Source organism: Ammospiza nelsoni, chromosome 2, assembly GCF_027579445.1.
Source record: "Ammospiza nelsoni isolate bAmmNel1 chromosome 2, bAmmNel1.pri, whole genome shotgun sequence".
NCBI classification, from domain to species: Eukaryota; Metazoa; Chordata; class Aves; order Passeriformes; family Passerellidae; genus Ammospiza; species Ammospiza nelsoni.
The window spans coordinates 15,729,837-15,747,015 of record NC_080634.1 but is presented as its reverse complement, the minus strand read 5'-3'; the positions used below and the strand labels follow the sequence as shown (position 1 = coordinate 15,747,015).

The following is a 17,179-nucleotide window of genomic DNA, read 5'->3' as shown; positions in this document are numbered from 1 at the left end:
GTGTTTGTTGTCTGTGTTGAGGGCTTAGTGAAGGTTATTTTCACATGCATGAAGTATATCCAGAAAACAAAATTCAGGTAAAAATGTAAGTATTAAAGTTCAAATCACAACCACTGTATTTCTGAAATATTATTCCGTCATATATGTTGAAAGGATCAAAAGAATCTCATCATGGGTACCAAAACTGCATCCCATGTTTTACAGCAGAGAAACTGCCTGACTTTAAACATACACACACACACACAGAGAAATCAAGGTGCTAATTTTGCTGTTGATGGTTCTAGTTGTTACAGTAAAATCTAATTTCCAACATATACTGAATTTAGTCCTGTCAGCTCTATTTTGAGATATGTCAAAATTTAGTCCCTGAAAAAATAAGGTTAATATAACTGCCAGAAACTTCACTGGCTAGATTCCCTCCACGTCCTACACAGGTGACTTTATTACAAGAGAATCCAGAAACTGGAGCTGTGACATTATTAGTTGTTATGACAGATCTTCCTCCAACCTACTAAAATGTCAAAACAATTCAAAGAGGTGGCATGCAGAAACAAAGAATTTCATTCATATCTAACAACTTACACTCAAATTGGAAATAGCCTGTTGGATATGAATCAACTGAACTGACTTTTAATTTAAAACTGCTAAAGGGGATTTCTCCCACCAAAATCATGCAGTTATGTATTTTGGCATATCTAAATCCAACAAAAGAGGGCACTGTGACAAGTTCAGATACAAATCCTACTCTGGCTAACAAAACAAGCACTGATTTTCCTGTCACTGCAGATTAGTAAGACAGTCAAATAATAGAATGCAAAGTGAACTCTAAAATTTCCAAGTCAGAACAAGTGGAGAGGCATAACTGTAGTAAAGGTCCTACCAACAGTCCACTCTTCTTAGTACAGTCCATCTTTAACTTCCATGATATAACACACCCATGCTTAATACAACCCTACAGATATTTAAGGCAAAAAATTATTCCTGCACTAATGTATATGTGCAACAGGAAGGATAGGTTAAGCCCTCTAGTAGCTGTGGACTTGCTGCACTGAATTTTAATTTGATGGTTTATGCTCACACATGGATTTCCCTGAAACACTCATGTATTCAGGGATGAAATTTGATTAAGGACACTGTTAAAGAACAGTGAATCAAATGAAAGCATCTTCCCTGGAGTGGGAAGAGGTCAGAAAGCCAATATCTTTATTGCACATTACTCGGTTTTAAAGTTTCCAAAAATCAAGACATGGGCACACTGCTGATCTGAAAAGAGTCATAAAGCAATTAAGAATACTAGTAGGACAAATACCATGCAAAGGTTTGAGCTCAACAGTCAAACTCTCACCATTGGAAAAAATGCCTGTTAGTGGCCAGCCTAGCATAAGTCTGCTGGTATTGTGGCAAAATTAATTCCACAGAGACCCTACATCTTCCTGAAGTCTGCTGTACCAAATAACTGTACCAAGAATGAACTTGGTCTGAACCATTCATTTTTTTTTTTAAATCTTAAAAACAGAAAAATAGACACAACTGAAATGCTTCCTAAAGAATGGTAATACAGTCATGCCATAGATTAGGTACTTTAAAATCTAAGTCCAGTACAAAATTTAAACAAGGAAAGCCTTTTCTGCACTTTGCATTGTGGTGAAAGCTAGGCACACTCAGCTGAAATAATGCAACTGATTTTGACCACTGTAACACTGTTAATGTAGAATGAGAAATGGCAACTAGTACTGAAAGGAAAATAAAGCCCCTGGACTTTGACCAGCTCCAAGAATAAGCATTATAGAGCCCAAAACACTAGTCTCTAGATAAAAGGCTTGGCAAAGCCCATGCCATCTCTCCTGGAATTCTACTACTGCAAAAAGTAATTATGAATAAGGAAAATAGAAATAAGAAAGATTACCTTTGACCAACAGTTGTTACCATCTGAAGGCTGTTCAGTGGCCTATGTGATCCAGTTCTCAGTGGACTAGTGTCCATATCAAAACCCAACACCACAAATGGTACTAACTGGTAACCTTGTTGGCAGTCTCACCAGACAGGCCAAGAATTGAATGAGCATGGAGACTGAATCCCCTCTCATCCCTAGAAGTGGTCCCTTCAGGTCAGGGTTGAGGCACATTGGTGGGGCAGTCTGGGGGAAGCTTGCACTCCCGCTGCCTGTGCTGTACCTGTTCTGTGGATAAAAAGAGGGCTTCAGTCTCCAAGGCTGTCAATCCAGGTCCTTTCACACACAGGTGAACTAAATTCATACAAGAGTTTGGTTTTCCCTTTGCTCGTTTTAAAGAGGGATTACCTTATCCCAAGTGCAATCCTTAAAAAACAGCTAGTCAGATCACAGAAAGGAAGAGTCAAACATCACATCTTATTCATTGACAAAACCAGAATAAAGGAACATTTGGCAGCTTCTCCCACATACCTTCTGTGTTGTGGTGTTTGTTGTCTGTGTTGAGGGCTTAGTGAAGGTTATTTTCACAGGCGACATGTGTGGTGGTAAAGAGTTGGCAATGCTCTGCATTATATTACTCATTTTGGGGCTCCCACTTACAGGCACTGTGATAGTTTTAGTGACAGGAGTCACTGCCTTCGGGACTTCTTTCAGGAGAACAGGGGAAGAACTAGAGGAATTCGTTCGCCGTCTTTTGCGGGGCTTTTCATCGTCATCTGAGCAGCTGACACCTGGAAAAGAAACACTTTCTCTAAATTGTGTTTCTGCTGTCTGCAGATCTCAGTGCTCTCTGAAACACTACATCCTTTTTGAGTCTCACATCCTCTTTCAAGTAAGATAAAAAGAAATAAAGGATAAATTACATCTTATGGTCACAACCAAGCTGTATCACACCTCAGATGCTCTTAGTCCTTGATATGGGTCACACTCAGTGCCATGAATCGGGGACAAATCACCTAAAACCCCAAGCTACTCAGTTACTGAGTTACATCATTCAGTTTCAGAGATTAAAAGAACATAAGAGCCAGTACAGGGCTTTCATTCTGCCTACAGAAGTTTAATCAGTGAAGCTACACACATGAGGGGATTGGGATCGTGTCACGCACATTTTAGTTTAAACTTTTACACTACTTTGGGGTTTTTTTGGTGGTGGTTTTGTTTACAGCAACTGGACTATTGAATTTATCCCCCTATAGTTTCCTTAGACTTCAGCCTTTGCACCTACCTTCGTGTCATGTTTACCCTTACAGTACCCTTCTGCCTTCCACCTTAATACAGCATCTTGAGATATAATTCTTTTTTTTATTATCTAGTTTAACTGTGAAGGTCAATCCTCAGTTCGTCAGCTTTTGCCTTCTTTGGTGCATTTTGTGCAACAGATATAAAAGGGCACCTAGCACACAATAACGAAAAACAAAAGAAATCCAAGCTCCTAAGAGTTCTTTCTTCTTCACAATCATATACTGCACACATAGGAAAAAAAATCTGCTGCAATATTCAGTTCAGGAAAGGATAACAGCATGATTAATGGATCTCAAATCCAAATGAAACTTGCTAAAGTAGGCAACATATTCATAAACTATGGAAAGGCACAGGTGTCACGGACATATTTTATGAAAAATTCTTTTGCTAGGATCTTCTCTCCTGAGAAGCTAAGAAGCCTCAGAGGAAAAGAAAAAACAATAATTATCTGCTGCTGTGGAATGCAACAGGTGTATCTTTGATTGGTCTCATGGTTGTTTTTAATTAATGGCCAATCACAGTCTGGCTGTCTCAGACTCTCTGGTCAGTCACAAGATTTTATTATCATTCCATTATTTTCTATTCTTAGCTAGCCTTCTGATGAAATAATTTCTTCTATTCTTTTAGTATAGTTTAATATATTAATATAAAATAATAAATCAGTGTTCTGAAAGATGGAGTCACGATTCTTGTCTCTTCCCTCATCCTGGGACCCCTGCAAACACCACCACACACAGGTTAGTGACTTTGCAAACCTCTCACAGCTGCTTGGTAGCACTGAAGGCAGAAAGGCTCTATAGAAGGATCTGAACAAGCTGGATCCATGGGCTGAGGTTCAACAAGGCCAAGTGCCAGGTCCTGCCCTTGGATCACAACCATCTCATGCAGAGCTACAGGCTGGGGGCGGAGTGGCTTAAGGGTGGCCAGGCAGGAAGGGATGTGGGGATGCTGGCCAAAGCTGTCTGGATATGAGCCAGGTGTGCCCAGGTGGGCAAGGACAATGGCACCTGGCCTGTATCAGCACTGGTGTGGCAGCAGGACCAGGGCAATGACCATTCCCTATGCTGGGAATTGCTGAAGTACCTCCAGTCCTGGGGTCACTTCTGGGCACCTCCTGACAAGAGACACTGGGGTGTTGGAGCACTTCCAGAGAAGGGAACAGAGCTGGAGAAGGGTCTGGAGCTGCAGGAGCAGGTGAGGAAGCTGGGGGGACTCAGACTGGAGAAAAGGAGGTTATGGGGGCATATTCGTGCTCTCAACAACTCCCTGACAGGAGGGTGTAGCCACATGGGCACTGGACTCTTCTCCCAGGTAACAAGTGCGAGGACAAGAGGAAATAGCATCAAATTGTGCCAGGGGAGGTTCAGATTAGGTATTAGAAAAAAAAACCTCACTGAAAGAGTGGTCAGGCATTGGAATAAGTTGCTTGGGGGGACAACAGTCTGGAAGTGTTCAGGTGGTATCTGAATGAGACACTTGGGGATGCAGTTTAGGGGTGACTATGATGGTGCTGGGTTGATGGTTGGACTAGATGATCTTAAAGGTCTCTTCCAATCTTGACAAATCTGCAGTCCTGTTATTTAAGTTTACCATGATAACCTGTGTCAAACCATTTAAAAAGGAAAACAATCAGAGAGAAGCTGAACAGATACAATCTTGCCTATGCAAAAGATGACTGAAAATCTTGTTCCATGTGCCTGGAGCTTAAAGACAAAGAACACCATCACAGCAAAAAGCAATCTTGCTGGTAATCAAAGCAAACTTGATTGGTAGTCAATCTCTAGTTAGGGCCAAGATTTAATTATGGCCAATCTCTAATTAACATTAATATTCTGGCATTCAAAAAGTGAAGATGCAAGAATTAACATGAACAAGAAACTGCCCAGGACCACAACAGCAATTGTGGAAACAGGAAAAATGGTATTCTCTCTCAGCAGGAGTAGCAGCTCATTTGCAGATACCTGTCCAAAGGCTGACAACTGTATCTACAGAGACAGAAAACTGAACTGGGGAGGAGAAGCAAACTTCAAAAATGTAGCTTTAGCTGGCTGTAGCAGTACAAGTGAAGTGTGGATCTATAAAACCAGATTTCAAATCAATATATTCTATCCTATTCTCAATCAATCAAATATTCTAATCAATAATTTACCCTATGCCCCTGAATAAGCCTAGTGGTGACCTCCCTCTATAAAGCAGAGGTTTGATTTCAGGTTTATTATGGACAGGCTTCTAAGTATTACTGTGAGTGCACTATAGAAACTTGTAACTATGAGTGCACTAATCACATTGAATGTGTGCAGTCATTTAAAAATCTCAGAATCTATTTAAATCCAAAATCCACATGCAGCTAGCATGCTAGGACACAGTTGTTATTTTGGTGGGGCACCAAGAAATAGAAAAAACTTTGTGGTCCTCATCCACAAAAAAAAACCATCAACCAACCCATCAAGACATCAGAAATTAACATTGAACTAGCAGACCATTATTTTATGTTAAGTACAGCTCATTTCACCTCCTCTTTTCACTGCTGGGGTTTTGCAAGAATATTATTCTCATCATTTCATGTTAGAAATTGCTGTACAAAGCTTTCCACAGACATTTAGCTAAAAGGTAATACAGCTTTGACTGTAACTCACACTTGGTAAGTAAGGAAGCAGAGCCATGGAAAGGTTAATGGCTCAGTCAGACTGTGACTTGGAAGAGGTTACACCACAAACCAGTGGCAAAGTCCTGACTGCAACTCAGATCTCCCAAATCTGCTCCTAAGCAGGTTTGTTAAAATCAATGTGACTGATGTAACATATTCTGAAAGACACACAATTCCTTAAAAAAAAAGAATAAAAACAATAACAACAAAACAAAGCACATGAAGTAGGGGGAAAAAATTAAATCTAGGGACAGACAATGAAAATTATCATCCCTGTATCATGTGTCTAGACTTATTTGATATTCATTATCATGTATTAATTCAATAAAGCCTACACTAAAATTTTTAGATGTTAAGAATGTTTTCCCCTGAATCTTCAAACTAAACTCAAGTGATTAGTGCATAGATCAGAAAAATGAAAAATGTAATGGGTTTCATGAGTTGACAGAGCCATTAACAATGGTTGTTTTTTTTTGGAAGTAACATTATATTTATGTACTAAGTGGCATTTCTGATTAGCTAGAAACTTATGCAGATGTATACATATAGCATAAAGATAATAATTTTTAACAATTAAATATTTTTAAATATTAAAGGTATACAGAGCAAGCATAAAAATAGCATTTATCTACATCTAAATATCATTTATCTACTATTAATCTTTACTTGTTGCTTTGAGAGAACCAAGTAAGAACTGAAGGAAACATTTAATAGTAAAATAAAGCTAGCCATGATGAGGGCATATATGAGAGAATAAAATCTGCTTTTAGAACTGGCTGACTTACTAGCCAAACAAGATGGGGACACATACACCCTCTGAAGAAAACAGACCTTTTCTAGATTCTATGTCCTGGATTTCCAGATTTAATTACATGAAGATGGGTTTCTGGTAGGAATTTGTACGAAGTTTTCGCAGCTGCCAAGGAACACAAGCTTCACTAAGACTGACTTCCAGGTAAATCACAAAATGACCAGACTACTTCCATAGTATGGAAGCATAAACCCCTGCCAAACTACATCTAAAAATTAAAAAATTCTATGTCAACTGTGAAAGTGGAAGAGAGGAACCTTTTCTAATTCAACTAAGTGACTACTATGCATTAGTTCTCAACAAGATGGATCAGAAATTCACTGATATACAGAAACATTTTTCAAAATATTTTTCACTTGTTGTCCTTGCAGCATTTTGCAGTGAGTGGATTTATCCTGAACACTATTTATCTGAAAAAAGGGAAGCAATAAATTAATTCTCTAGACAAAATGAAGGCACAAAGGCCTGAAATGACTTGCCCAGTGTTGGAGTGTATAGTTTGGTCTATGCCTCAGCCATGCTCTCCCTTTCTTTCCCTTTTGTTAATCAGGTGCCAGTATCACTTACTTTTGACGTAAACAGTACTTCCACTTGGCAAGACGACTACATTGGAGGCTGGACTGGCAGGTCTGGGGGACTTCACTGTCGCTACACTGCCACTTGGAACAGGGGTAGATGTTGGGGTTGAAGTGGTACTTGTGTAGGAATAGCAAACCACCACTGAAGAGGAGAAAAGACACCTTCCATATAACTGAAGTGCAGAATCCCAATATGCTATCACTATTTTTACAACTGAAATGGAAGCCAAAGACTTACTGGGTTTACTATCTGTGGCTTTGCCTCTGCATTCCTGTTACTGTGGAATATTCCCCAGTTTGAGCTAAGCATGGCCATGAGATCAATGGTCTTCAAAGACAACACAAAAATCTAAACTCCTGTCCTCCCATCCCCAAAAATCTGTGCTGCCAATGTGAATATTTTTTACTTTATAATTTGTTATTTTTAATTTTAGCATTAATTCAATATATTGATCTTTTTGCTTTTCTATAAGTGATCACATCCAGACAAGTAACTGACAGAAAAGTGTTATGGCCTCAATAGTACATCAATTGAAAAAACAGTACATCAATTGAAATTCGTTCAGTAGTCAAGAACTGATTGTGCCAATCAGTTTTTTTAAACCATTGCTTTAAAGTAATAACACAATGATACAGTACTTCTCACAAAACCAGGATAAAACAGCTTGTTTCAAGAAGTGTTACACATTCTCCAGTTGTATGATGCCTAATTCAAGTCTGCTGAGCCAAGCTAGTTGGAATGTGTACTACCATTATTTAGAAAGCATAGGAAAAGCAGAAAGCAATCTTTTTACTTGTTCCCATAGTATATTTAATCTGAAGGAAAAAACCCAAAGTTGTATTTTCTTGATTTTAACCAAAACCTACTTGCACTCTTAAAACAAAACATTCTGAAACAGCTTTCATCACTTACAGAACTTAACAAAATCTAGCCATTAGTCCAAGTTTTTAAAGTTTACAGAGCTGAAGAAGTTAATCAGCTAATGTCATTTCCTGACAGACTGGGTTTCATTTATATTTCAATTGCTAGAGTGTCAATAACACAAAGCAGTCAGATTAATGTTGCAGATACCACAAAGGTATCTTAAAAAAATGGGTATTTTATATTTCTGTGAATAACATTTGGTAAGAAAGATTTGGATTTTTTTATAGGTTCATAGAATGGTTTGGGTTGGAAGGAACTTCAAAGCTCACATAGTTCCAAACCCCTGCCATCAGCAGTGACACCTTCCACTAGACTGGGCTGCTCCAAGGCCCGTTAAAATATCTTTAATATTTAACACTTAAAATCTAAGACACCAGTTCCTACTGTGACGTTGTTTATACATTCCCACAGATTGCAGCAGAACTCCATCTTCCTCTCACCTTCTTTGTTTCCAGTTTCTGCAGGAACTGGCAGAGATGCATTGTGCTGGATGGCTGCGTTGGCAACAGCGTTGGCGGTGACAGTGAAAGCTGTTTGTGGCACGAGCCGCGGCATCAGCGGCACCAGCCGACGACCTTCTATGGACCACTCAGAAGAGCTGTTTGGCCCTGACATACTAAACAGAAATGCAAATGCTGTAAGTTTTTTGACAAGTTTCCAAATACTCAGTATCCTGTTTGAGTACATTTTTTTTTCAATAGTGCAAGTCTAAAAGGAAGTTTAGGACACAGTAGAGCACCAATACTCAACTTTATTTCAAGAAAGCCCTTGCATTTTGGTCACCTGATATAAAAACCCTCACATTTTAAATTGAAGAGTTGACTCTTCTTTTGTTGTTTTGTTTTACACAGCTGTTCAAGGGCCAGAGGTGTGTGAATGCCATACTCAAACCCCCCACATTAGGTTACCTACTATTCAGGTACAGTTGCTGTACTCTCTACTTCTGGATTATGAAAATACCAAGAAACCAAACAGATATCACGAAAGACTATTGAAATGGATTATGTTACAGGGAAAAATTCTCTGCTTCTAAGACAAACTTTATTTTACCTCAACAAAAGAGTTTCTGATGCTTGTTAAAGTAGTCCCAAGCAAGGTGACAGAACATGAGATTATTTAAATGCACCCTCAGCATCTTTCTAAACAGAAAGCTGTCTTCTGCTCTAGTTTGCTCTTAACCTCAGTACTTACACCCACACTAGAATGTTTCATAAAAACACCATTCTTATCTAGATGGAGAAATATTTTTGACTGTTTTACATGAGTCATTTGTCAAATCAGCAAAACCATAGTGGCAAATTATTTTTCAATGCTGTGATGATTTTAAGCAAATCAACCCATTTAATGTATTAATATATTCTAAAAAAAATAACTTCTCACATGAAATAGTTCAAGCAAATTGCAGCAAGAGCTACTACAAAGTAGTTTGTAAAATCCAGAGTATCTGCTCTGTTATTAAATCTTGGTATGCTTCAGCATGCCTCATACATATGCATATTGTATAAAGAGAGCTACATAAGCTAAGGAAAGATACATTTTAAAAACAAAAAATAAAGGGTACAAAAGCTAGCAAAGTAGGCTTTCCTAATGAGTTAAGAGAATTATGTAAGTCAAATACTATATTACCAACCATCACTCATAAGGAATCACCATAGGAAAAATAAAGAAAATCAGCACTTCAAAACTGCACCTTGTCTGGACTATAGTATTTCTTTGAAGGGCAATACCTCAAGACAAACTATTCATGTTTTGCAAAATGCTAGGACTAGAAGTATTACTTAAAAGGAAAACTTGATTCAGGACAAGAATCCTGATTTGACAACTACATACTTTTCATTATTCCCCCCACATTTATTTAAAGGGATGTAAGGACGTTGGTGGGTTTTGTTTGGTGAACAGCATACTTCTAAATCTTTAAACTTGAAAATTAAAACTTGAAGTCTTTCTATAGCACTAAATCAGTATGCTGATTTTGACTAGACATGGATCAAACAATTGTTAACTCCAAGTGTTCTGCTATTCATATTATTTCCTTTCTTTTCTCTTCACAACACCAAAGCTACAACAGTAAACATAAAAAAGTCAACAGCTGTAACACAGAATAAGAAAAAAATAGACACTTACAGAGCAGCTCTGTTTAAAGACAGTCCTTGACAGTAAAACTATTAAGTAATTACCAAAAATACATAACCACCTGGTCTACTGCTCCTCCACCTCTCAAAATTATGTGGAGCTTGTGAAAGCAAATGCAAGGAGGAACCAGCCCAGCTGATGCCAGCACAGCAGCTGCATCGCTGAGAGTGGTGGACACTGATGTCATCAGCTTGCTGCAGCTTTTTCTACTCTGACCATTTTTTCCTTTCTATGCTGATAGTCTGTTTTCTACTAATCTGCCACCTCTTTACCTCTCTTTGTCTTTTCTATGTAGTTTTCTCTTTCCTCTTAATACAGCCTTTTCAAACTGATTAAAATAAAACTAAAAGCAAAACAAAGAAACAAAGAAAAGCAAACATTTCATCCTATTTAGGAGCATCTCTATTTTCTCCATTCTCTGTTTATTCTGGTCTATCTTAGAGAATGGTCTCCATGCCAAAAAACTGTTTCTTACATAGCAATTGTACAGTGAATGGGATAACCTTGGATCCAAAACGTAATGGTACTAAATAACTGTTTCTAGGTCCCTGTCCATGTAATACAGTAACTCCTTCATCCATACAGTGTTTTAAGTACTGGTTCTTTAAACCACCATCAATCCTCAAAATTCTATCATTCAGTTAAGGCATAATGGATTTCCCAAAAGGTACTTTTGCAAATCAGTGACAAAATTACTTGGAACTTACTTGTGTGCAATTGTTGTTAGTCGTTCATCATTCACTGCTCTCCGAACTTCAGCGCGATGTCGCTCTGTTGAAATACTATTCAAAAAACAATAAAGCAAATATATTTTAATCAGAGGAAAATAAGAACATTCATCTAAAAATTCCAGCTAAAATTAAACTTATGAATAATTTATCTAAGAGAAGAAAGGGGACAGCACTTTACATTTAAGAGACTGTCACTTAACCCTTGCTGTCACAGAGAGAATGAATCATATTATTGCTCAGAAGCATTACTGAAGAATGAAAGGAACATTACTGTTCAAAGGATATCCTTGAAAAACAGCTAGAATCCAACCTCCTAATGAGATCAACACGTTTAAAAGATAAGGCAGAAAAGTTCACAGGACACATAGCATTCTTTCTTGAGGTACCTTGTGTTCAAAGACCGTGGAGTTCTACCTTGACAAAACCCCAAGCCAGTGTACATTCAAGACCTGGCTGTAACCCTTTTAACACTCAGTATCCCAAGAAATATCAACAAACCAGTAAGGTTTCTACCACTGAAAGATGGTTGTTTTCCTTATTAAAAACTCCAAGGAGAACAGGAATGAAACCTCAGCAACATGGAGAATTACTTCTCCAAATTCAGATTTACGTTGTGATCTCAGTGAAAGAAAAACCATGTAACACCTTAAAAGAAAACAGGTCATAGCTCTTAGTTTGAAAAGATCAGGGTTACCTAAGCACTTTAGACAGTTCTCCAAGAAGATCCTTCTTCTCTTTTGTAAGGTCTCCCTGTGCACGTAAGGCACTGATGACACCTGCATAGGCCTCCAGCTCTGAAGAATAAGAGTAATATTTCCATTTAATGCTCACAGCAAAGGGGAAAAAATGTTGTTTTTCATATTACTGACAGCATTCTAATAATTTTCAAAGTCATTAAGAGTAACATGTCTTTCAATTATTTAGTGCTATTTCAAAAGAGATTGATGATTTGGAACTCTCTCAGTCAATTACTCTGCAGCATAAAACATTTCTATGAAACAATTGACTCATCACAGAGGATTATCTAGTTTACAAAGCCAAATGAATGTGTCAAGCTCTCTCTGACCTGACAATTCAGGCAAAAAGCCTGAAGAAACTGTTTAGAGTAGCTCAGAATTCTCTTCACATGTATCATTATTACGAGCTCTATGGAAAAGCTCAGATTGGAAAAAGAAATACACTATCAAAGCAGCAACTGATTTTCTTGGAATGCCTTTCCCTAAGCAGCATGGAGAACATCAGTTCTAGTTTGTCAAATGTGATTATCATAATCTTTTATGTCTATTTACTTGATATGGTACAACTGCTTGAATCTGAAAGAAATGCAACACAATGAATTAAACCTGCTCAACACAAAATAAACAATCTAGCTATTCTTAAATATAGAACTACCACAAAGACTAACTCACAAAAATACAAGTCTGATCTACCAGAAATGTGTAACTCCAAGTGACAGATGTCATGCCAACAGCACTTTAAAAAAATCAAAAAGTAAAAGGCTACTGATATTTTTGAATTTTGTCCTACTAGACAGGGTGAAGATACATCTAATGCAAATAATGAATCCTGCTAATTTGGCAAAGAATGACTTGCTATTCTCAGCTTCACACTGTTTAGGGAAACCTAAAACAAAAATTCTCTTGATCCTTACACAGGTGCCTTTCATTAGACACTTCCATTTCAACAGCCAACCCAAACAATCCCACAACAGATCCCAGTTACACAAAACCAAGAATAAAAGGTGCAGGTCAAACCCTAACATTTCTGAAGTTTGCTGCAAAAGAAAAGACTGATGCTTTTCTGAAAAGTTTCCATTTAGGATTCCAAAGAGCTAATTTGCAAATGAAATCAAGGAATTGTGCTGAAAATAAGTTCTGCTCTCCTGTCCCAATTAAGCAGATAAAACAAAAAGCAGAGTAATTTTGGTTAACTAAGCAGCCTGCACAGGGATGCTGACTGACCTACAGAAGCATTTACAGCTTAAGTTATAAAACATTCACTAATTAATGCAATGGTTATTACTAATATCAACATTTATTTAGACAATCATGTTACAATGTTCATGATACTAATTATTTTCCTCTGTTAACAACTTAAAGTAATTCTCAGATGCAACCATATAATTATTTATTAATTATTTACTTTTTTTCTCTTTTGCATTATAAATAAAGAGCCTCTACACTATAGCTGTAAAAATGCACATTCTGGTATTTTGGAAGCTAGCAAGGATTACAGAACAGCTGTAACTTCCTCCCCTTTGTGTTTATGCAACAACACAAAACACATGAACTAGCTAAAATGGGGCTGGCAAGTAAATATCATTATTGTTAGTGTTAGGTGCTACAATCATCACCTCATTCAGTAATAAATCACAACCAACATCAGGTCCTGCATTCCTCAAGATGCATTTCAGCCTCAGCAACATCCCTGCTTCACTCCTTACAGAGCACTCCCACTACTGCTGTACCATTAGCCAGATTAGATGTTGGGCTGTGAGCTGGAAAAGCAGGACCCTCTGAAGTTGATGGCTATTTCTGCATGTGACTGTCACACAGCTACTGCTGCCACTGCCTGCGCTCCTTCACCCCCAGTCCCGTGTGTGCCTCCTCCCTGCTCACAGAGCCAGGGCCCCCTTGTGGGGACACAGTTCATGCCAGCAAAACAACGATTATTATTTTTGATTTTTTTTTTCCCTTCCTGTCAGAGTAGGTTATGTCACTGAAGGAGGTGTAGCTGCAGTTCTGTTTGGCTCAGCCGCACCAGCAAGGTTCTGCCAGCACACCGCTGTTAGCTCGGGGGGAAGGTTTTTTTCCAGGCTTCCAGCCAGCACAGCTACGTTAATGAAACTTAGTAGCAAAATCTGGTCAAAAGCTTTTGGCACCCTGAGCTTTCTCCTAGTTTTTGTACTTCTTGAGCCTTGCTTAAGACTTAGGGTTGTCACTTTAACAGACAGTACAGCTTGTTGCAACCTTGTGTGCAACATCTGCATCACTGTTCCAACAGCACGCAAATCCCGTATTCCCAACAAATCAAATAAAAAGGGCAAAGGGAGGGAAAATAAGTTCTCAACTCTCAAAAAATAAAGTAGATGGCTTCACCATGTGAGAACCTTGGCACAGTTAAGAAATACAGCACACCATCTCTTAGCAGTCAAACAGAATGAGAACAGAAAAGCTGTCACTTGACAGTCACAGGAAGTTAGAGGGAGCCTCAACTTTCTCCTTGACATCTTCCCAGATTATAGTCCTCAGAAGAAACTGAAAAATATAAGGTTTTTTTCTTTTCCCATCTAGCATCATTTAACTGGCAAAACCCCAAATCCTTAATTACACAAATTTAGCCATAAGAACTCAAAACCAACTATATCAAATCAAATGTCTAACAAAGAATTCTCTCCCCTGCCGTAGCCAAAAGCAGGTAAGTGAGGAAAGAGCAAACGTTTTTAGTACTTTCCAAAACAGAAGCATCTCTCCTCATACACTTAGATCTACAAAGACAGAGCACAAAAATATCTTCCACTGTCTTGGGCAGCAGCCTCAAGTACTGAGCTACATTTGAAACAATGAAAAAGATTCCTGTGGTTATGGCTGTTGAGTGAGGACATAATTTTCCCAATTCCCTGACAACCTATGTAACTGCAAATCACAAACAGCATTTTTTTAAAAACCTGTTTTATGTCTTCACAATCATAATTTCAATATTTGATTCATTCCTACAGGAACAGTTAAACCAGGATTCCACTATGTTTTTTTGGGGTACAAAAAGGTGACTAACACAGAACTAGGGGAAAAAAAACCAACAAAAACCACAACAAAACAGGGGAAAAAAACGAACCCCAAAGGTTCTCTTTGAAAATTTTGCTGCATGTTTACAGTGACAGAAAAACTCAGCCCTGCAACACAGCAATTAGGACATCCAAGAGAGATTCAACCACATCAAAACAATTCTTCTCTACTCATTTTGCCAGGGCTGAGAGTGTCAGCCAAACATAACTTTAAGCCAGGGCTGTCAAACCAATGACACATGGAAAATGCAGGAAATTACTTGCAAGTTGCCTGTAGACACATTAAAATATTTCATGCAAGCAGCATGAAGGCAAATCTTAAAAGGGCAAAATACAGACCCACAAACTGTATCTTACTGTACCCAGTTTGCGAAGGATCCTCTTGCACTCATCCCTGCTGAGGTCCAGAAGAGTAGGCCACACCACAGGCATCCTTCCCTTGTGTCTGTGCTCCCACAGGGCTCAGCCTCGCTGCAAAAGGAATATAAACGCTCAAGCCCATCATTTATTGATTTCCCAAACAGATTAATGTAAACTCCTCAGCCTGCTCACAACTCCACCGACACATTCGCTCCCATCCCCGCCCCAACATTTGTAGTGGCATGAAGGAATTCGGCAGTTTCACAAGAGCATGATGGACTTCCTATGCTCTCTAGCTCAAACGCATCACTCAAGCATTTTTACAGTGTCCTGTCTCCTTCCGAAGCCTATTTTTTTCAGCCTGAAACGCTCTCCGAAATGATGTTTAAGTCTCCTCCCTCTCTTTATGCAGAGTACCTATTAAAAGAATTCTTCCAGCGAACCGCACGCTCCCCTTCCCCCCGGGGAACGCGTTTTGCGCCAGCCTATATTGTATGACAGGATGGCAAAAACACCGTGTGTGAAAATTTGCTCTCCATATACCAACACCAGCCCCCTCCCCCTAAAATCCAGCCAAACACGGGAACACCTCCATCCCAACGCAGCGAGATTCCGTGGGTGGCGGGCAGAGAGGGCGCATCTCCGCGATGCGACGAGGATAATAAAGGGAAAAGAGCGGCCGGAGGCGAGTTGGGCAAGCGGGGCTTGGGCCGGGAAAGGGCCGGGGCTGGGGAGGGCTGGGCACCGGGAACAAAAGCCCCGACGCCGCCGCGGCTTCCAGCGTGGGCTCGGGAGGGGGGAGGGTCTCCTGCAAGGACGCCCGAAGGCAGCCGCCACCCGGGCATCCCCGCCCGCCCTGCCCGGCCCTGGGCGCGGGCACTGCCTGGAGCCAGCGGCGCTGCGTTCCCGCCGGGATCGGGGAAAGAGAGGGAGGGAGCGGGCGGCGGCTGGCGCTGCTTCCCCGCGTCGGCCGGGGCGCTGCCCTGGGCCCGTAAGGGGGCGGCGGGTCTCCGCCGTCCCGGAAACGGAGCTGCCCCTCTCCCTGAGGCGGACGGCCTCGGGTGGGGCGGGGAGCAGGACCCACCTGCCCGGCCGTGCCCAGCACATCGAAGGCTCCGCGGCAGCCGCACCCTCCCCCCCGCCGCTCGCCAGTGCCGGGCTCGGGTTTGTTTAGTGGCGGCGGCGGCGACGGCGTTTACTCGGGCCAAGATGGCGGACGAGCGCGCTGCGCATGCGCGGGCACCGCGAAGTACGCTAGGAATTGTAGTCTCTGCCTCCCTTGTGCTGTGAGGAGCTGGAAGAAACTGGTGCCAAGATGGACGCTCGAATGAACACTGCGCATGCGCAATGACGAGGAGCGTGCTGGGAACGATAGTTCTCTCGGTGTTGACGCGTGGGAAGCGGCGCCCGCCGTCCCGCCGCGGCTCGGCGGGCGGGTACGGGCTACCGGAGGGGACAAAACACGTTGCGCGTTCTCTGCCCGGGCTGGGGCGCGCTAGCGCGGTTCGAACGCAGCCGCGTACAGCAGAACTCTAGGAAATAACAGCCAGCCACCACTCCTGGAACGAAATGCGGCAGGGGAGAACATCACCCCGACGCCATTTGGCTATCTGCAGTTTTCTAACTTGAAAACGGAGGCAGGCGGCGCGCGGGGCTGCAGCGAAGCGCCTGCAGGGAACAATAAAGGAATAAATTCCGCACCTACAGCCCCGTCACAGCCGCTCCGGGTGTCTCTGTTCCCTGAGGACAGCAGCTACCTGAGAAAAATGCGTATTTTATTATTGGCTTTTCACAAATATTAAAATGAATATTATATGAGTTATGTTAGAAAGTTATGTTGTAATGATTTCTTAAGTAGTGTGTTAAATATAGTTTTAGGTTATAACATAATGTTAAAATAGAAACTATGCTATGTAAGATACTTTTTTTCTAAAGAAAGGACACGCAGTGAGATAGCAGACACAGGACACCTAAATCTTTCAGAGAAAGAGAATTTATTGCTCCATTTTCAGGAGAA

General features: G+C 40.5%; 1 protein-coding gene across 1 annotated transcript in view; it reads right to left on the bottom strand.

Annotated features, from left to right (window-relative positions):
- Positions 1 to 16,356, bottom strand: part of EMSY (EMSY transcriptional repressor, BRCA2 interacting) — a 41,522-nt gene extending 25,166 nt beyond the window's left edge. Inside the window, exons 1-7 of the mRNA XM_059494065.1 lie at positions 16,247 to 16,356; positions 15,165 to 15,273; positions 11,713 to 11,812; positions 10,995 to 11,069; positions 8,595 to 8,770; positions 7,219 to 7,371; positions 2,423 to 2,682 (exon numbers count right to left, since the gene is read on the bottom strand). Of these exons, the coding sequence (XP_059350048.1) occupies positions 2,423 to 2,682; positions 7,219 to 7,371; positions 8,595 to 8,770; positions 10,995 to 11,069; positions 11,713 to 11,812; positions 15,165 to 15,234 (834 nt within the window). The 5' untranslated portion in view covers positions 15,235 to 15,273; positions 16,247 to 16,356. The remainder of the gene's footprint in view (positions 1 to 2,422; positions 2,683 to 7,218; positions 7,372 to 8,594; positions 8,771 to 10,994; positions 11,070 to 11,712; positions 11,813 to 15,164; positions 15,274 to 16,246) is intronic.
- Between the last annotated feature and the right edge of the window lie 823 nt (positions 16,357 to 17,179).